Raw genomic sequence first — 21,346 nt, 5'->3', positions numbered from 1 at the left:
AAACGTGCTCTGGCACACCCTTTTTGAGCTCCGCCCTCTCTCTAGCAGTGCACCAATTGTATCTAGTGACTGCCTGGTCACAGGATCTGCCCCACATAACTTTGCATCTTTGTTCCTCTTCTGCAGCACTGACGGCCATTTAGTGAACCCCGAGCTGATCCCCAGGATCGATCAGCAACTTAGCTAATTACTTATTGTGTGGATTGTATTGATGCACATATTAATGAGGAAAAAACCAAAACCGGCAGCTTGGACTGCTGCTTTTAAAGCATATCATAATAAAGATGTTAGAACTACTGCTTGGCATTCTAAGCCACTGACAACTATTGATGACACTTCTCAAGTAAATATATCAGTAGTAAAAGACCCCCAGGGGGGGGGGGCGCGTGAGACTGCCGACGGGGGGGGGGTGGGGGGGGGGGAAATCTGACCTGTTGGCGGCCCTTGGGGACTGGGGCTTCCCACCCCTGATCTACATAATGTTAGTATCGTGACACCCTGTCCCGCTCTTAAAAAAAATACAATTAAAAATGGTGTTAAAAATTATGATTATCTAAAATGGCTGGAGTGTTTGGGAACCTTCCGACTGTACAGGACTCTGATATTGCAAACGCTTACATCTCCTGAACGCAGAATTAGATTTTAAAAACAAACCAAATAAGCGTTGCAGAGAACAAGCAGAAATCTGCTAAAGTAAAAAAAAAAAATGCACAAAATAAATGGCGACCAGAACACGCTGGTGCTTTACAGCAGCATAACGTGTGTTATTTTTTAATAGGTCGGAAGCAGGGGGTCTCAGGAGCTGAACCCCTGCTTCCTGAGACTTACCTCTGTACGGGGTAGCAGCTCCGCAGACTTAAAGGTCCTGGTTACGCGGACCAATAAGAAGCCACAAGGGATGACGTCACGGCTTCCAATTGGCCTTGCATGACACAGGAACTTTAAATTCGCCATTTTTATAGCCCCACACAGCCAAGCCGCTACCCGCACCCCCTGCAGAGGTAATTATCTCGGGAAGCAGGAAGTCCCCTCAAATTAATGCGGCTCAGCTTCGGAGATCCCCTGCTTCAATCATATAATGGGTGGGGTGGAGGGGGTAACAAAAAGGAAAGCAAGATTGCTGCTTTAAGTACCCACATCAAATGCCATAATCTAAAGAAAAATATATATATTTTAAATAAGCCAAACTATCTCAAGTGATGAAAGTTTTTCTGTGTCCTACATTCAGTCAGATACAAGTTAGATCTTGTTTCCTACTTCGATGCCTCTCTCTAACAATATGCAATAAAAAAGACGAGAGCAATGCGCTGTGAACAACGACAGAATCACTTGTGGTTGGCGACGGTGACCAAATATTTAATCAAATTAACGGAATGACAATCTTAAAAGCGAAATAACTTAACTTTGTATGCACAGTCGTAGGCAACATATCTTGTAACATTTAAACCCAAAATATTACTTAACGTTCATTTACAAAAATCTGCATTTTCACACAACATGAAATAGTTGATACTCCTTGTGACACAGAAGCAGTTTTGGTTAGTTGGGATGAAAATGAGCAAGTTCATCTATACAATATGTTCATTACAAACATTTCTGGAGTGTGCCTTTAAAGGGGAGCATTGAGGTGAACTGCGTGGGACCCCCTGCAGCCACTAAGGTGACCCCCTTCAAACAGAGCGCATCTCTCTGGTTCTAATCATTTACATTTTACATTCTCACCAAAGTCCTTAGAAAAATATATTCAGCCCAACGTACTGTTGGATAAGCTCCGCTACACGGCCTATTTCTAAGAGACGACACAGCTCTTCGTAGCTCTTTTACTAAAGGAACTTAATAGACTTCAAATCGGTTTCATTTTAGAGGACGATTTGACGCCGCTTGCTTTTAACTTCCGATCTCCTGTACACGGTTTGGTGGCTACGTGGTTGTTGACGGAAGCTCCGTTTTTCTTCACGTTCATGCGTGTATTGGATTTTAGAAGCTTGAGTGTGCTTTCAGAACCATGAAAGATTGGGGGTGGCTGCTGGGGCCTAATGTTACTGATGCTCTGAATCTTTGGGTTTCTTTCAAAAGATGGCGAGTTCATAATTTGCTGGCAACTTGGCATTGGCCTTTTCTTGGTGACAAACCTCCCATCTTGTGCCTGTTTTCGACCGGAAGAGAATCCTTCCATTGTATCAGAAACTTTAGTATAGCTTCTATGTGCGTATGGTTGACCAGTGACCTCACCGTGAAAATATTTTCCGAGATGGCTGTTCTCTTGACCCATTAAAGTTTTAGAAATGTTATCTGGCCAAGTTGGCTGCTTATAGGGCAATGGACTTTGCCACGATTTGCTCTTCCCTTGGGCTTTCACATAGCGAGAAATGCCAGGGGCTGTTTGAGGCCTAGCTTTAACGATCTTGGACTTCTCAGTCTGTACTGTTTGCATTTGAAGCCACTCCAACTGAAGAAGACGGTCAACGTACCTCTCTACAAACCCTGACGCGGTTGGCGGCGCCGCCGGTTTCCCTTCCGTGTTCAAAAACCTTGCGAGTTGATGCAGGTTCCAGGAGTTGAACGGAGGGGGGAGGAAATCTGGGTAGTAGTACTCTTTGTATTCTGGGTCTCCATTTTGATTGAAACACCCTGGATCAATCTCCTCTGCCCTGAGGTTAAGTTCTGGGGGTGTAAAGGGAGATGGTGGGATGGGAATCCGTTCTGAGTCCGAGAGGTCACTTGCACTGTCCTCATCTGCATCCTCTTTCATAATCCGAACTGATTCAAAGTCCAGGAACATCTTCTCCAAAGATTCACTGCCATGTTGAGGAGCACTCGCAGTGGCCAATTTGTCCCTGGAAGCCCAGACTGACTCAGGTTGTGCGTTGAAATAAATGTGTTGGCACAAGTTAGTGTCTGCAGCTTTAGAAATACCCTGTGAGTCGTTTTTAAAGCCAATAGTGTCTGTTTGCAGCCTATAGCCAGAATAATTTCCTTGTAAAGACTCCGTTTTCACTCTCGGTGCTTTGTATTTTGCCGGACAGACATTTATAGTTCTATGAAGAAAAAATAAAGGTAACAAAATAAATAAGAAATGCAATGTGAAATAATACACTTTCCCCTGTAAAATCTAAGTGTAAAGTACCAGTAGAAATGTTAGATCCTAATAACAGAGGTCATCTATTTGCTTTTTTGATTTGTGCCAAAAACTTGAATTACGTATTAAAAACTCACATTGTGAAAACAATTTGTAAATTGGTCTGGTAGTCTAAATACGGGCACAGCTTTATTTTGTTTTGCTGTTGAATTTGAACATCTGAATGGGTCAGTTGCCTTTAACACAATAGCAGGTAATCGATATAGTTAATTTGGGGAAATATATACTCTAACGTCATCTTGGTGAAAAGATACACTAGTGCTGATATGGTCAGATGGCTTTGAAAAAGTTTCTCCAATTACAAGGCTGTAAACTGGCACAACAAATTCCTGTGTTGTCTGCCATACATTTTCTATGAAGCAGGTAATGAATGCCTCCTTGCCATGGTAAACATCGTTCCCCACATACCTTACGGCAGGGGGTTCTCATCTTCAGTCCTAAGATCCCCCCTGCCCCCCCCCCCCCCCCAACAGGTCAGGTTTTCAGGATATCAATGCTTCAGCACAAGTGGCTCAGTCTTCAACTAAGCTGAAGCAGGCTCTTCGACTGAGCCACTGATCGAGCCACCTGTGCTGAAGCTGGGATATCTTTAGAACCTGACCTGTTCGGGGGGGTCTTGAGGACTGGAGTTGAGAACCCCTGGGTTACAGTCAAAATGTAATCACCCTTCTACACACCTCTCTGGGCGACATGTTGAATTGGATCACACTCCCACGCAGCTTCTGTGATAATCTCCAACTTTGCTTGACCCAACATATGAAAGTTCTAAACATACCTGTTGTATTAGTCTGTGACAATCGTGAAGGTACCCATGTAGTTCCTGCCTTTCAAGCACAATAAATATCGTCATCTTTAAAAAAAAAAAAACTTCGCAAATATCTACAGCTTTTTTCGGAATACATTGTTTTTTTTTATAGTTGCTTGGTTAATCTGCTCGGGAAACGCACTTTAATCCTGTTACACTGCACCTACCAGTAGCGTTGATTTGCTTTCTTTTCCAGTGATGTTAATAAAGAAAAGGTAAAACCCATGAATATTTAGCAGATACCAGGTGGTGGTCTGTAGGAAATATTACAAGCAAATGCAATCTATACCTTATTGGTTGCTGGGGTTTATTTCCCTTGAGAGAATTTTTGCACTGAACTTCGCTTGTTTTCGGGAACACCTAAAATATGAAAACAGATTGCAATATAAAAGACAAGGCATTTTGATGTGCTGACAAAGTTATGCTTACTAAAAAGTGGTACCTGTAATAAATGACTTGCGTTCATTTCTCGTTTGTGAGCGGCCGCCGGAGCGGAGGTGAGCTGCATCTTGGGTAACAGAAAAACACATCACATCTTCAAATCAATCTGCTAAGTAAAAACACCCAAGATATAGATGGCAAGTAAAAAAAAAAAACAACAGATAGTTCACCTTATGAGCATGTCTATAAATATCATCGGCTGATTTCCTAGAAGATCTCATCAGGGTGATCTGTTTCTTTAGTTCAGTGGTAGTGTATTTGACAGATCTTGTCCTCCTTTGCAACTTGTAGAGATAGAAAAATTGCCTATTTTCGCACTATAACTGTAGTTGTTTCATTATACAGGAGCATCAATATTTCTATTTGCAACATAACGCATTAACGCAAAAATGCATTTTTTTATAGTCGAGTCATGGCTGGAATTAAGCCCCAGGAAAATTGGCCCATAACCAATGGTCGGACGGCAGGATTTTTATGGGCTGCAAACCCGCGTAGCTTGCGGCAAATAATAGCAATGTGTGTCTTGGATGTTTCTCATTATATAATGCTGAAGGGTTAGTTTAGTGGTAAAAACACCCCGAGTCTGGTGAAACTTGTTCACAAACCCATTGTCAGCCGCTTCTGATTTTGGGAAAGTCCCTTAAAAGGAACAGTTCCTCCTACTTGTTATTTTTACCCCCTATTGTTTTTGACAGTGTTAAAACTGGGGCCAGAGGGGGTGTTTAAATCTCCCTTGGGAAACAAAATGGCTGCTAAATCTCAGGCCAATAGGCAGCTGCACATCATCGGTGGGGGCTTTCTATTGGACGGTCATTTAAATTCCCTTTAAAAACCAGGAAGTAACACAGGTAACTTCACCAGTCAGTATCTCGGGAACTGGGGAGTCCCTGGAGCGGAAAATAGAGGGGTTCACATGTGGTGCACCAGGCACCAAAAAATAGATTGTAAGTGCTCCAGGGCAGAGATAATAGCTAGGAATCATGAAACCGCAATACAGGACATCGCATCCAATCTTGCGGTAAATGAAATTGACTTTACCGCCAAATCCGACGCGATGCCCTGCATGGCGGCTTCGTGACTCGCGCCCATTGGGCCTGTAATATTCTACACACTGTTCTTTGCAATGTGGCAAAGCGCGGCGTACATTGTTTGCGCTGTATAAATAAAATGATACATACGTAAATACTCTGCAGGGAGAAATATATACCCGAGTTTCTGCATGTCTCAAAGGAAAGGCGGCACTACCCAATCTAGCCCTGTAAACATTTGAATACAAGTCTAGCCAACTCCAGTCCGCAACGGCCACCAACAGGTCAGGTTTTCAGGATATCTCTGCTTCAGCACAGATGGCTCAATCAGTGTCTCAGTCAACGACTGCACTACCTATGCTCAAGCAGAGATATCCTGAAAACCTGCCCTGTTGGTGGCCCTTGAGGACTGGAGTTGGCCTCCCCCCGAACTAGACGGCTGCTGGTGGTGCTTAACTGCATTATCGGTCAGGAAATGGCAAATTCTACTCACCAAACGAGCAACAATCACACACAGTCTGACCACTCTATGACGTAGGTTAAAAACAAGTTGGTTCAGTGTATCATTACACGGATGCACACAAATACCTAGAAATGTTGTTTAGCCATGTACATTACCATGACATGTGTATGTGATCTACCGTGATTCACACGGAAAACATATTGCAGTACAACTACATGTTGCACAATTTACGTGCGCTGAAACCAGAGAAGCTCATGGCTGTGTCTACCACACCGCACAGATTGCATGGCGTATACATGCTTCCTCTATCTCTCCTGCAGTCCTGTGTCTTGTATAACAAAGAAGCTCAATCCCTTCAGTGCTACAGGAAATAGGTGCTCAAACCAATGTTTCAGCAATAAAGGAGTTAATTGTAATTGTTTCACGATCAACGGAGTGCAATAAAATAAAAGAAGAATGGACTTCCTTACATTACCATTTCTCTGCTCTTTTCATGAGCTGGTCAGCTCCTTTTTGTTTCTAGTGATGAGGGACAATCTTGGTTGCCTGGTCCCATAACAGCGTGTTAAAGGGGACCTGGCTGCATTCCTATCGCTTGTGGCGAAACCAAAATGACAGCGCAGCGATCTAATCCCCTCATTTTCTGGTGCTGTACACAAATAAAAACGCCAGTGTCTGCAGGCTTTACTCCGAGCCAGACAAAAGCTCAAAAATGATTGCTCCTTTGACTTCTCTTTTCCGCTACAATCACCCTGCTATTTCTTTTGCTGTCACTGCTGAAAAACGATGTGAAGAGAGTAAATAAAGGACGTGCCTCCTCCCTTCCATCCTCAAAGGAACAGGATTGTCATTACAATTGCAAAGCATTATGGGTCAAGCCTGGCATAATATAGTCACTGTGCTAAACACATACATGATGAAACTGTATCTTATACTGTTTGTCCATGTGCAATACACACTGTTGCCCTAAATAGTTTCAAAATGTCAAAAGGCTTATGCGGGGCAGTGCTTTTGCAGCTGTTGATGCCGGTTTGCTTCAAAGGATCTTAGGGAACATGAAAACAAAAAGGTATAAAATACAGGTGGTCTTAAAAGAAGGGTGGGGGGCCGTGCTGGTCTTTTATTCCATGTAGTAGCACAGGAGGGAGAGGGAGTAGGGGGTATGATACCTTTTATTGGACCAACAAGTAGTCGATGCTTGTAGGTTACAAGCTTTTGAACCATTCAGGTTAGGATAGGACCCGTTGCAGAACCCCGAGAGGTTGGAAAGCTTGTAGAAGGTCAAATACTTGTTGGTCCAATAAAAAGTATCATACCCCCACTCCCTCCTTTGTTAATACTGTACATGGTATTCAAGAAACGTTGCTTCCGACCTCCTCAGAAATGAAAACCCCTAAATGTATGACTAGCTCCCTTTTATGGGGTATCAGACACTTTTGCAACAACAATAATAGAAAATGTGTGGTTATGTTAATGTCTCTCGCTACCATGAACCGTTTCTATCTGCGAAACATTTCACAGGCTATTTGCCCATCAGCCAGGTTAGCAAGCAGCAGATTTAATTGAATTAAACAGCCAATTCATTATTATTTATCTGACTGGCTGGTAAATAAGAATCAATTAGCTGCTAATTTATATATATATATATATATATATATATATATATATATATACACGACTGAAAAGCTTTAATTTATATATATATTAAAGCTTTTCAGTCAGGGTACAAACTTCCTGGGTGGCCGTGTGCCCAGAACACATCTACTATATATTTCTGAAAGCACTGTATGTCTGCGTCCCTAGTGGCAATCTCATTGGTCCCTTGGCCCGCCCGCCCCCGCACACCTCTCATTGGGCTCACACACTCACACCACCCCCTTGGCCCGCCCCCCACACCTCTCATTGGCCTGAGGCGGAGTGACGGGCCAAAGGTCCAAAAAAAAAAAAAAAAAAACACACACACACATATAAATACAAAAAATGTCCCCGGCGCAAAGTGTGGTGATGATAATTACAGTACCATATCGAAAGACAGTCCTGTTTGAAAAGTCAGTCCTGGTAGTAGAATGATTCATCAACAATGTGAGGTAGATTTTCCTCTAGGCGTGTTCCCTTATGTTGTCTGCAATGACAGATAAAGAAAACACACCATTGCGCAGTATACAGACTCAATTGCCCCAACCTGAAGAGGAAAATCCCTACTTACAGGATATTTTCTTGTTCATTCGGGGGAGAGAATCTGTTCTTTAGCTCTTTTCCTCCACCTTGATCTCCACGGGCCCCTCGTGGTTCCTAAGGTGGCTCTCTTCAACTCGGTCTGCGTCGTCCCAGTAGCAGCATACACCGCAACAACCGTGGTTGGAGAAAATTGAAAGACAGCCTAGTGTACTCCGCAAATTTTATTTAACAATGTTAAAAAGCAGCGATGTTACACGCACATTTTGCGAGGGCAAACATGCCGCTCAAGAATGCCGTCCGCAGCCTATGTCCACTCGATGGTGTGTTGTTCACGACGTCGCGCGCCAACCGATGACGTCAGCGGCGCAGCGCCCGAAGTTCTCCCCACACCACGAGATGCAACGCAGGTGACAGCTTACAACGTGCACTGTACTAGGCTCCTCCTCTCTACGCGTTTCGTGACGCTACGTCACTGCCTCAGGAGATCTCCTGAGGAAGTGACGTAGCGTCACGAAACGCGTAGAGAGGAGGAGCTTAGTACAGTGCACGTTGTAAGCTGTCACCTGCGTTGCATCTCGTGGTGTGGGGAGAACTTCGGGCGCTGCGCCGCTGACGTCATCGGTTGGCGTGCGACGTCGTGAACAACACACCATCGAGTGGACATAGGCTGCGGACAGCATTCTTGAGCGGCATGTTTGCCCTCGCAAAATGTGAGTGTAACATCGCTGCTTTTTAACATTGTTAAATAAAATTTGCGGAGTACACTAGGCTGTCTTTCAATTTTCTCCAACCACGGTTGTTGCGGTGTATGCTGCTACTGGGACGACGCAGACCGAGTTGAAGAGAGCCACCTTAGGAACCACGAGGGGCCCGTGGAGATCAAGGTGAAGAAAAAGAGCTAAAGAACAGATTCTCTCCCCCGAATGAACAAGAAAATATCCTGTAAGTAGGGATTTTCCTCTTCAGGTTGGGGCAATTGAGTCTGTATACTGCGCAATGGTGTGTTTTCTTTATCTGTCATTGCAGACAACATAAGGGAACACGCCTAGAGGAAAATCTACCTCACACTGTTGATGAATCATTCTACTACCAGGACTGACTTTTCAAACAGGACTGTCTTTCGATATGGTACTGTAATTATCATCACCACACTTTGCGCCGGGGACATTTTTTGTATTTGTATTTGTATGGTATTGGATTTGAACAATCCATTGTTTATTGCCCCCTTGGCTGCATATGTAATCACATTGTAATCACACAATTGTTGTTATCACACCAATTAGTCTATCACTTGGATCAAGTCCTGGTAGAGAGTTTTTTTTAGTTAGTTTTGTATTCACACACACACATATATCTCTGTCCTCTCCCCCCCATCACACTCACCTCCCCCCCTCCCCGGTGCTCACCTCCCTCCCGCTCCACTCCCTCCCCGGGGGGGGGGGACACGCGCCCACCTAAGACGCGCCCGGAAGCCGCTCCACTCCCGCACTCACCTCCCGCTCCACTCCCGCACTCACCTCCCGCTCCACTCACCTCCCTCCCGCTACACACCACTCCCTCCCGCTACACACCGCTCCACTCCCGCACTCACCTCCCGCTCCACTCCCGCACTCACCTCCCGCTCCACTCCCTCCCGCTCCACTCACCTCCCTCTCCACTCACCTCCCTCCCGCTACACACCACTCCCTCCCGCTCCATTCCCTCCCCGGCGGGGGAACAGGCAGGCTGCCACGCGGCGCCTAAGATGGCGGACCCCCTTCCTCCCTCGCGCTCCATTCCCTCCCGCTCACCTCCCTCCCGCTACACACCACTCCCTCCCGCTCCACTCACCTCCCTCCCGCTCCACTCCCTCCCCGGCGGGGGAACAGGCTGCCACGCGGCGCGTAAGATGGCGGACCCCCTTCCTCCCTCGCGGCGCCGAGTGAGAAGATGGCGGCGGCCGGAAGTACAGGTAGGTGTCGCGTGTGTCGCTCCCCCACCTCCTCCCCACCTGCGGCGCCGCACGGAACTGAGAAAGGGCGCATCACGGGACTGAGACGTGTGTGTGTGTGTGTGTGTGACTGAGTGCGACACTGCCCCCCCTCCTGTCCACTGCCCCCCCTCTCCTGTCCACTGCCCCCCTCTCCTGTCCACTGCCCCCCCTCTCCTGTCCACTGCCCCCCCCTCCTGTCCACTGCCCCCCCTCCTGTCCACTGTCCCCCCCTCCTGTCCACTGCCCCCCCTCTCCTGTCCACTGCACCCCCTCCTGTCCACTGCCCCCCCTCCTGTCCACTGCCCCCCCCTCCTGTCCTCTGCCCCCCCCCTGTCCTCTGCCCCCCCCTCCTGTCCACTGCCCCCCCCCTCCTGTCCACTGCCCCCCCCCCTCCTGTCCACTGCCCCCCCTTCCCACCGCCTCCCCTCCCCCCTTCCCACCGCCTCCCCCCCCGCCTCCCCCCTTCCCACCGCCTCCCCCCCCTTCCCACCGCCTCCCCCCCTTCCCACTGCCTCCCCCCCTTCCCACTGCCTCCCCCCTCCCCTTCCCACCGCCTCCCCCCCCCATCCCACCGCCTCCCCCCCTTTCCACCGCCTCCCCCCCACTTCCCACCGCCTCCCCCCCACCTCTCCCCTCCCCCCCCTTCCCACCACCTCCCCCCTCTTCCCACCACCTCCCCCCCCTTCCCACCACCTCCCCCCCCTTCCCACCACCTCCCCCTTCCCCCCCCTTCCCACCACCTCCCCCCCTTCCCACCACCTCCCCCTTCCCACCAACTCCCCCCCCTTCCCACCACCTCACCCCTCCTCCCCCTTCCCACCACCTCACCCCTCCTCCCCACCACATCCCCCCTCCTCCCCCTTCCCACCACCTCCCCCCTCCTCCCCCTTCCCACCACCTCCCCCCTTCTCACCACCTCCCCCCTTCGCCCCCTTCCCACCACCTCCCCCCTTCGCCCCTTCCCACCTCCCCCCCCGCTCCCCTTCCCCCCCCTGCTCCCCTTCCCCCCCCTCCGCTCCCCTTCCCCCCCCCTCCGCTCCCCTTCCCCCCCCTCCGCTCCCCTCCCCCCCCTCCGCTCCCCCCCTCCGCTCCCCCCTTCCGCTCCCCTCCCCTTTCCCCCCCCTCCGCTCCCCTTCCCCCCCCTCCGCTCCCCTCCCCTCCACCCCCTTCCCCCCCTCCTCTAACCCTTCCCCCCCTCCTCTAACCCTTCCCCCCCTCCTCTAACCCTTCCCCCCCCTCCTCTAACCCTTCCCCCCCCTCCTCTAACCCTTTCCCCCCCCTCCTCTAACCCTTTCCCCCCTCCTCCACCCCTTGCCCCCCTCCTCCACCCCTTGCCCCCTCCTCCACCCCTTGCCCCCCTCCTCCACCCCTTGCCCCCCTCCACCACCCCCTCCTCCCCTTCCCGCCGCCCTTCGCCTTCCTGCCCGCCTTACCGCCTCCCCACCCCCGCCTCTGCCTTTCACCCGCCCTTACTCCGGCCGCCTCTGCCTTTCACCTACCGCCTCACAGCCGCTGCACGCACTCAACAGACACCCGCCACACTCGACACATACCTGCCGCCACACACACCTGCTGCCTCCCGCCCCTACGCACCGACATCACTGACCCACCGCCTCACACCCTAGCAGGACCCCCACTCACAGACAGCACTCACAACCCACGCGCCACCCGCCGCCTCACACCCTAGCAGGACCCCCACTCACAGACAGCACTCACAACCCACGCACCACCCGCCGCCTCACACCCTAGCAGGACCCCCACTCACAGACAGCACTCACAACCCACGCGCCACCCGCCGCCTCACACCCTAGCAGGACCCCACTCACAGACAGCACTCACAACCCACGCGCCACCGCCGCCTCACACCCTAGCAGGACCCCCACTCACAGACAGCACTCACAACCCACGCACCACCCGCCGCCTCACACCCTAGCAGGACCCCCACTCGCAGACAGCACTCACAACCCACGCGCCACCCGCCGCCTCACACCCTAGCAGGACACACGCCTCACATTTTTACATCACTTATGGCACCAAAATATACATTGTACTGTGGTGTGGTTACAATAAACCATTTTTATACAACATCGTATTACATTTTCTTCCATCTTTCTTTTCAACATTATTATCCAACCTTTACAACAAATACTCACCTATTGTTCCCCGATTTATAAATAATACTACCTATAACGCATTTACATCCCGGGCAACGCCGGGTCTCTCAGCTAGTAACTTATAGATGGAACACCAAATCACTTAATAACACATCAGAGTGGCTGGGAGAAAGCAGACATGAAGAAGAAATTCAACCTTCATACATTACACGTCCACCTGTGCCCTCCTTGATCTTTCACCACCTTCACTGTCCCCTGTGCAATCTCCCTCCCATGTCCCTTACAACCACCGTTCCTGTATTTGTATAATTTTTTTTCTTCAGATTTTCTTGTGTATCCCCCAACACACTGACCAATGTTATTTATTTTTGCTATTTCTTTATCTATTTGCAGCGCCACCTGATTCTTGTATTACAAAATACAGCCGTCTCCCACCCCCTTACATTTCTGTATCCTGCAGCATGTAGGAGGTTGGCTCCTAAGGGGCAGAGTCAGCACACAATGACAGACACGATTCTGGCCCATTCACAAGAAGAGGCAGACCGCCTCTGTGACATCGCACAGCAGTGTACACACCCCCTTTGCTTATGCTCTGTGAAGGGAAATGTGTGCGTGAGACTATTTGTGCAGCAGGCTGCCAGCTAAAGTGTCGCTGTGTTCCAAACCATATCTTTGCAGCCTACCGGCATTAAAGAGACCCCAACATCTTAGCAGTGGTGTAGGTCACCGCCAGATGTAGTGACCCTTAGCCGTGCTTGTATCATGAAGCAACGATCATGGCTAAAGTGCCTGTGAAGCAGGGTGGGCATGTGCAGTCATAACGTCAGCTGACTGTCACTGCAAGTGCCTCCCAGAGAAGAGGCGTGGATGGACTCCTGCTTCTAAACCCGGAATTGGAAGAGGTGCGTTCATGTTCCTGTATTGCTAATGAGGGATTAGCCGAGGCTCAGTTCAAACCTAACCCGGGTAAGAGATTTGCTGTATCCAGTACATCAGCCAGAAAGGACATAGAACTACTGTTAATGTAGTGACTGAATAACAACAATCAGCCATTGGCTATGCCCAATAAACCACAATGTCTTTTACATTACATCCTTTCCTAACGCGTCGCAGCTTTAAGGAACAAGTTGAGATAAGTATTCCCCGCAGCCTGAGCTACATTAATAACCTCTATCAGAATGTGCAGCAGGCAGAGGGGTTTGGGCAACAAAGAACCCACACTGGGCTTGCCAAATATCAGCAGGCACCAAAGCGGATCCCACGAACCCAGAGCACGGTCATTCCAGCTGTGACCCAGACCTGAGGCCCATTATTACGCGGCGCAGAACCAAATCCCTGCCCAGCTCTCAGAAAGGAAAAGTGCCACCACATGTCGATCCGGTGCCAAAGGGTCAGGTTTGCAGATTCCCTCGGCTTAGAGCTGGCTGAGGTAAAGGTTTTCAACATTGGAGACTACCCATCCATCCCTCTGCACGTCCTCTCCAGACTTTCCATCACTCGGACTTATGCTGCAACCAAAACCTGGAATTTACCATCCAGTACGTGGAGCCCGACTTCCAGCAGCCAGCAGACCTCAGCGATTTCTTTGACCGGCTGCAGCAATATTGTGTCTGCCTGGAGCAAGTTACGAGTTCAGAGGAGCTGGGGATCTCTGGTACCATCCGAGTCCTGAACTTGGCCTTTGAAAAGTCCGTTTTAGTTAGGTACTCCTTCACTAACTGGAGAAACCACTATGAGATCAGAGCGGTTTGGCAAAACAGTGACAATAGCACAAGCCCTGACTCAGATACTTTTGTTTTCTGCCTCACCTTACCCCCTTTCCTCCGGCAGCTCTGCTCGGTGGTACAGTTCGCTGTCAGGTACGAGGCCGCTGGGAAAGTGTACTGGGACAACAACCTAGGCAAGAACTACGGTTTCAAATACAGCAGTCACACTCTCAAAATGCCAAAAGACTGCGAGCAAAGCTGGATTCACTTCATCTGATCTCGTTCCGGAATACAAAGAACAAGGGAAATGCAAAGGCAACACAATGCTCTGTAACAAGGACAAACCGCTGGAGAATAAAGTGAACACAATAGATTAAAAAAAAAAAAAAACCACTGCTGTTTCTAGTGCTTTCCGTTTTGTAGCAGCTAGACTGGTAATCATTGTGATTGCAAATAACTGTATTTGGAATCCCTTGTGAACCCAGAACAATGCTACTGGCAGAGGTAAAGCGTTGTTTGTTAAAGTGACATGTTTTAGTTGCTTACCCTTTGTAAATCATAGAATGACACAATCAAGGCCATATCAACATGCCTGCAGTGTTTTACATGAGTGATGTATAATTATGTTTAGCTAATTAACATGGGAGTATGTATGGTGGAAGAGTAGCAAGGTGTAACCCAGGGGGGGGCGCAATATTTTTCCCCTGCGCCCCCCTGCTGGCTTTCCCCCTCTCCTTGCACCACCCCTCTTACCTTGATTCTGGCGTCATGACGTCACATTGTCATGGCAACGTGACGTTACATGAAAAGGACACCATGTTACCATGGCGACGTGTCGCCAGGAGCGTCTGAATCAAGGTGAGCAAAGGTTTCCAGAGGCCTTGCAGCTCCCCCGGTATTAAATTAAATGTCTTCAGGAAGCGCGTGCGGAGGCCTCTGTAACCCCCCCCCCCCCCCCGCAGCGAATCTAGCGCCCCCCACTTTGTGCACCGCTGGTGTAACCAATCACCAAGAAAAAAAATGAGTTTATTGAACCATAGGTCAGATGAGTGTCATTCTATATAGGGCACTCTCCTTAACGACTTTAGGCCAGCGCATAATGATTCAGACCAGACATGGGTGTTTGAGAAACCCTCCAAATAGCAATGATCTGAATGCACAGCTCCTAAACACACAAAAAGCCAAGTCCAACCCTGAAAAAAATAACTTTTACAAAAACATGAGCAGCGGAGATTGCTATTAAAAAAAAAATCTGTAAACCTAAATAAAAATAATATATACATACTACATAGAGTATGCACATGTATACATTCTTTTTATTTAGGTTTACAGATTTATTTTTTTAATTAAAAGCAGCACTGCTGCTTGTTTTTGTAAAAGTTATTTTTTTTTTTCCACAACTGGACTAACACGGCTATCACACACACACACACACACACACACACACACACACACACACACACACACACACACACACACACACACACACACACACACACACACACACACACACACACACACACACACACACACACACACACACACACACACACACACACACACACACACACACACACACACACACACACACACACACACACACACACACACACTTTTATTTTGACAAACATATCTCTATAGGTGGGTAGTGATAATGACTTGCTGTATTCATGTGACTACCCTCCCCCACACCACCGCTCCATCTATTTAAAGGACAAAGCTCAAACAAAATGTGGCCTTCATATCACTGCTGCCTTTTAATCTTTACCAATGATCATTGTGGGATAGGTTTGCAAGGGTTACATAGAGAGTTTGCAAGTATATTTACACACGCATTATTGCTAAATATTGCAGAATGTTGGTTTCTTGAGTAGAAAGGTAGAAATTTCCTCTGCGTTCGCCGGGTACATTTTGTTACTTTCCATTCACACACACCTTCATTATGTATTGTAAAAAATAAAAACTGTTGTTCCTAAATCTAGAACACAAATATGCAAACAATCAAGTAGTCAGTCACACATCGCTGAGGTGATGTTTGCAAAACAGTTCTCTTTGGCGCAGTTCCTCAAGAAACCGTGTCCACGGTGGGATATGGAAGATCAGATACTGAAAGGACACTCACACTCCCAGTATCTGAGTCTATTTGAGTAGCAAAGGTTTTGCACTGATTTACTATACATCTATTTTCCTGTCTGTTTGTTCTTCCGAGACATTGGACACGGTTTCTTGAGGAACTCCAACAAAGAGAGGCTGTTTTCTAGGCAGCAGGAATCATCACCAATTATCAAATTAGTCCCATGGGAGAGACTTTATCAAGAGTAAGCAGTCAAGTGTATCCTAGTTTGATTTCTACACTTTTGATTGATTTTGTATTTGCACTGTATCACTTTTCACAGGGTGACGCTAGATACTTTTTGGGGGGCAGCCACTAATTAAGTGAGCGCTGATATTGTGTGCTTTTTGCTGTTATCGCTGAGATGAATTTCATGCACTTTTGTTCCAGCTGTTGGAAAATATGTTTATGATTTTGTTTGGAATACAGTATTATATCTTTTACATTTCATTTTATACAAGAATACATGTAAAATGGTTACAGATTATTAGATCTGCCTGAATGGAAGTTAATTGATTAATTACTGTATGTAACCACATTTGTTAAAATAACAGGGGCTTCTGGCTGGGGTTCATGAAGTTACAATGCAATGTATTGCACCCGATCCGGTGGTAGCTACCATACCAGTCATAGGCATCGGGGTGCGATACCCCACATCACAGCTTGGTGAAGCCTTTGTCTCATAAAATTAATACTTATTTCCTTTGTATTAGGTCTCAGGGTGTAAAGTAGCAGCCTGCCACCTGCTAGGGGTAGCCAAATTAAAGTTACCTGCAGGCTAAGCTGACTTGCCAACACTCACATTCAGTGCCACAGTGCTTTAATAAGTATTTTAAATACCAGAAAATGCTAATTTATGAGAAATATTCCAAGCTTTAATTTTGGAATTAAAAAAAAGCTGGTGGGAGGAGACACGCCTGGTCTGACATAACTGACAAAGGGGCCTATGCAGAGAGCAGCGGTAAGGTGAATAGCGGTGTTTTTTGGAGAAAAATGCCTGTAGAAAGGAAAATGCCTGTAGAAAGGAAAATGCCTGTAGAAAAGCGACATTTTTAATTTTTTTTTGAAACTCGCTGCATGACTGGAGAGAACCTAAATCTCTCCAGTTGTAAAAATGTCCCTATTCAGAAAGGCGCGATCGACATCTAGTGGCTGTTCGCGCCAATAACATGGAGAGAAATTCTACAATTACCTCCGCCAAAAAAAGTTGGCAGGAAGCTGGAGCGCACCGGCGAGAGGGAAAATACAAAAAAAACACGCGCTTTTTTTTCAAACATGTTTCACCAGCGCACATCTCGCCGGTTGCAACTCTCCATATGCAGACAGGATTTTAAATGCAGTTTTCGGACCTTTCTGCATATGGACATAAAATCACACCAATAAAAGTTCAATTTATTAACATCTCCAATTATTTCCAGCGCTGCTCTCTGGATGAGGCCCAAAGTTATATTACACCCTGAGGTCTGTTATTATGATGTACGTTCATTTTTTTTAAAATGTTTTATTTATGTTTAAGTTGAATGATTTTAGTGTTCTTTCTATCAAAAAACTAACGTTACTAAACTTGAGTGTATGGCCAATTAATGTAATTTCTGTCTGGTAATAAATAAATATTTCCACCAAAAAAATGTGTTTGACTTCACAGTGATTTTTTCCCCCCATTAAAACATTCTCTAATTATTATTTTACAGAGATATTTGAGTACTTCAGCATTAGATGATACCTTTTTTATTTTGACTAACAATAGATATGGTGAGACAAGTTTTCGAGAGTTCTCTCTCTTCCCTGGGTCAGCAACACTGATTTACAGAGCTTCAGATGTAAAACCCAAGATAACAATCTAAGGCTGCGTCCCCGCTAGAGCTGAGCGGGCGGCGCTTGGCGAGGTGACTTGCATATAAATATATATGCAAGTCCCCGCTCACGCGATGTGCGCATATGCGCGTGCACACACGTTCACCGGCGCTCTGCGCTTAGATAAACAACATTTTTATACTCTCTAGCGCGCTCAGCTTCCCCTGCATCGTCCCCTCCCCGACCCCCCCGCGAGCGCTTGCGAAATTTTAAAGGACAACCCGCGCTCATGCTTGGCGAGCTCAGCGCCAGCGGGGACAAAGCCTAAGGCTGCGCTTATAGTGCCTGGCGACGCCGCTCCAAAACAAATCCATTGAATCCGTCGCATGCGCTTATAGTAAGCGCGACGGCGCCGAAGCGACCAAAAATTTGGAAGTCAGTGAAATTTGATTTTTTTTAGATACAGTCGCCACATGTGACTGTTTCTAAACGAATCACAGAGCGCTGCCCTCCTCCTTGGTGACGTTGCTTAAAACTAAAGTTCAACTTTCGCCAGTGGCGACGGATGATGCCTTGGGCACTATAAACACGGCCCAAGGCAGATGATGCAGAGAAAGATGGCAGAGGGAGTAGCAAATAAACAGACAGGGCAAATCATGGATGAAAGGGACAGTGAGAAATGTGGAGACCACATAAGGCTGGGTCCCCGGGGCCTGCTGCAGTGCGCGCTATGGCGGGCGCTGCAGTGCGCGCGACAAGAACCGCCCCTCAATGGGGCCGGGCCCGCTACCTGCCTTGGCCGCCACGTTGCACGACCAATTTTTCCTGAAGACAGTCAAATTGTCTTCAGAACTGGCGACGAGCGCGGTGGCCACGTCCCCCGGAAGTTCAGCCAATGAGGGTGAACCTGCCGGGTGATGTCATGGCCACGCCCCTCCCGCACCCCGTCTTTCCCCTGCCGCTCTGCACAGACCGGGCACCCGGCACATATTCATTTATACGCTTTTGAGTGCTGTATATTCCGTATTTATCGCCTATATAAGCTTACGCTTGCAGCATGGCACAGCTTTTCAGCACAGCCTGGGTTTAGATGCATAGCCAGTAAACCTACAAACAGACTCTAAAATACAATGTATAATAACAGTATGCACTTTCCTTAATGTCAGTTCTATCCCCCAGTGCCCTTACTGTCAGATCCCCCTCACTCTTACTCACACAGGTCAGTATCATTCAATGATTCAACTTCCCTATTACCCTAACCCTATTGCTCATAAGTGCCCCACAGACTGCCTCGCCTTCTGCCCCACAGACTGCTTCACCTTCTGCCCCTCAGACTGCCTCACCTTCTGCCCCACAGACTGCCTCACCTTCTGCCCCACAGACTGCCTCACCTTCTACCCCACAGACTGCCTCACCTTCTACCCCACAGACTGCCTCACCTTCTACCCCACAGACTGCCTCACCTTCTACCCCACAGACTGCCTCACCTTCTGCCCCACAGACTGCCTCACCTTCTGCCCCACAGACTGCCTCACCTTCTGCCCCACAGACTGCCTCACCTTCTGCCCCACAGACTGCCTCACCTTCTGCCCCACAGACTGCCTCACCTTCTGCCCCACAGACTGCCTCACCTTCAACCCAGACTGCCTCACCTTCTGCACCACAGACTGCCTCAACTTCTGCCCCACAGACTGCCTCACCTTCTGCCCCACAGACTGCCTCACCTTCTACCCCAAAAACTGCCCCACAGACTGCATCACCCTCTACCCCACAGAATGCCTCACCTTCTGCTCCACAGACTGCCTCACCTTCTGCCCCACAGACTGCCTCACCTTCTGCCCCACAGACTGCCCCACCTTCTGCTCCACAGACTGCCTCACCTTCTGCCCCACAGACTGCCTCACCTTCTACCCCAAAAACTGCCCCACAGACTGCATCACCCTCTACCCCACAGAATGCCTCACCTTCTGCTCCACAGACTGCCTCACCTTCTGCTCCACAGACTGCCTCACCTTCTGTACCACAGACTGCCCCACCTTCTGCTCCACAGACTGCCTCACCTTCTGCCCCACAGACTGCCTCACCTTCTACCCCAAAAACTGCCCCACAGACTGCCTCGCCTTCTGCCCCACAGACTGCCTCACCTTCTGCCCCACAGACTGCCCCTCCTCTCCCTCTGGTCTCTGCAGCAGCCGCCATTACAGCAAAGGTGATAGGTGACAAGACAAGGTCTGATTGGTCGACTGACCGGGAGGCGGAGCCGAATTGTCCGACTGAGCGGGAGGCGATACCTGATTGGCTGGCCTACCCAAGGCCTCTTGAGCTCAAACTCGACAGCTCATTGGCTGACGCTGTTCCCGCGCTTGGTGGCGCGTGCCGGCGGGCGCAGTTGATGAATCCCTGCAACACAAAATGGCGGGAAGCGGCCATCTTCCACCAAGCGTGCGCGGCCCTCAGGTAGCTGCTTGACTCGCCGTCACTGTGAGTGTATCTCTCAGTTCGGCAGCTATAGAGCTCGGGTTACAAATGGCAGTGTGTAATGCCTGGGCTGGGGGGGGGGGGGGGTGAGGGCTAGAGGCTGAGGGGTAAGGGCTGGGGGTGAGGTGAGGGCTAGAGGCTGAAGGGTAAGGGCTGGGGGTGAGAGGTGAGGGCTGGAGGCTAAGGGGTAAAAGCTGGGGGTGAGAGGTGAGGCATGGGGGATGATGTGAGGGTTGGGGATTGAGGTTAGGGCTAGAGGCTGAGGGGTAAGGGCTGGGGGGGGGTGAGGGTTAAGGCTTGGGGGCTGTAAGGTGAGGGCTGAGAGGTGGGAGCTGCGGGTGGAACCTGGGGGGTGAGAGGTAGGGGTTGAGGGAGAAGAGGTAGGACTTGGGCGAAGGGAGGCGAGGTGGGACCTGGGGGGTGAGGGAGGGGAGATCGGACCTGGGGGGTGGGAGCTGGGGGGTGAGGTGAGGGCTGGGGGTGGGGGCTGAGAGGTGAGGGTGGAAAGCTGGGGGGTGAGGGTGGAGAGCTGGGGGGGGGGAGGTGGGGGATAAGGGCTGAGAGGTGGGGGCTAGGAGTTAAGGTGGAGAGGTGGGGGTATTCCTCACAACTCTTACCTGTGGCGGGGTCCGACGGCCTTCTCTGTCTTGTCCCCTGCAAATTGATCTTTTCCCCCTGCAGCTCCAGTTAAAATGGCCATGGCAACGGGGCCCTGTGGTGTCACAACGTCACGTAGTGTTCCATTGCCATGGCAACGTGGCGTCGTTTGACGCTGCGCAACCATTTTAACTGGAGCTGCAGGGGGAAAGATCAATTTGCAGAGAAAAACGGAGACGCCGCCGCAGGTAAGCACTCGCCAGCGGCGATCGGACGAGTGCATTTGTCGCGCCCTGTATGTCGCGCCCTGTATGTGTCGCGCCCTGTATGTGTCGCGCCCTGTATGTGATTCTTTATCACATATATATATGTGATAAAGAATCACTGGCACTCCAATAGAAATTCAATAATGAATAGGTGCATGTCCCATATAAATAATAAAAGTATACACTACCGCATAGCAGCAAAAAGGAGACAGCACTCAGGTGAATGAAAATGAATGTATTAAATACAGCACA

General features: G+C 48.9%; 3 protein-coding genes across 3 annotated transcripts in view; 2 read left to right on the top strand and 1 right to left on the bottom strand.

Annotated features, from left to right (window-relative positions):
* Positions 1 to 1,325: 1,325 nt before the first annotated feature.
* FAM217B (family with sequence similarity 217 member B) lies at positions 1,326 to 20,931 on the bottom strand. The gene is made up of 7 exons (XM_075572607.1): positions 20,849 to 20,931; positions 20,084 to 20,153; positions 19,718 to 19,837; positions 4,556 to 4,669; positions 4,387 to 4,452; positions 4,234 to 4,304; positions 1,326 to 3,038 (listed from the first exon to the last, which is right to left on the bottom strand). Exons 1-7 carry the CDS (start codon positions 20,929 to 20,931, stop codon positions 1,844 to 1,846), a joined length of 1,719 nt encoding a protein of 572 aa, XP_075428722.1. The 3' UTR covers positions 1,326 to 1,843.
* PPP1R3D (protein phosphatase 1 regulatory subunit 3D) lies at positions 12,710 to 15,368 on the top strand. The gene is given in 5 exon segments (XM_075571364.1): positions 12,710 to 13,417; positions 13,420 to 13,485; positions 13,488 to 13,514; positions 13,517 to 13,633; positions 13,636 to 15,368. Coding segments are annotated over 5 exon segments (900 nt in total). The 5' UTR covers positions 12,710 to 13,215; the 3' UTR covers positions 14,124 to 15,368.
* Positions 20,102 to 21,346, top strand: part of SYCP2 (synaptonemal complex protein 2) — a 51,876-nt gene continuing 50,631 nt past the window's right edge. The window contains exon 1 of the mRNA XM_075572606.1: positions 20,102 to 20,210. The gene's annotated coding sequence lies outside the window, so the exon portion shown is untranslated. The remainder of the gene's footprint in view (positions 20,211 to 21,346) is intronic.

The sequence above is a fragment of the Ascaphus truei genome, chromosome 15, assembly GCF_040206685.1.
Source record: "Ascaphus truei isolate aAscTru1 chromosome 15, aAscTru1.hap1, whole genome shotgun sequence".
In the NCBI taxonomy this organism is placed as follows: Eukaryota; Metazoa; Chordata; class Amphibia; order Anura; family Ascaphidae; genus Ascaphus; species Ascaphus truei.
The sequence above is the reverse complement of the archived record's forward strand: the minus strand, read 5'-3'. Positions and strand labels throughout refer to the sequence as shown.

Coding starts and splice junctions, on each gene's coding strand:
- FAM217B (XM_075572607.1), bottom strand. CDS start 20,931: ATGGCCATTTTAACTGGAGCTGCAGGGGGAAAAGATCAATTTGCAGGG. Junction 20,154..20,848: donor GCCGTCGGACCCCGCCACAG/GTAAGAGTTGTG, acceptor TTTGTGTTGCAG/GGATTCATCAACTGCGCCCG. Junction 19,838..20,083: donor GTCAGCCAATGAGCTGTCGA/GTTTGAGCTCAA, acceptor TTGGGGTAGAAG/GTGAGGCAGTCTGTGGGGCA.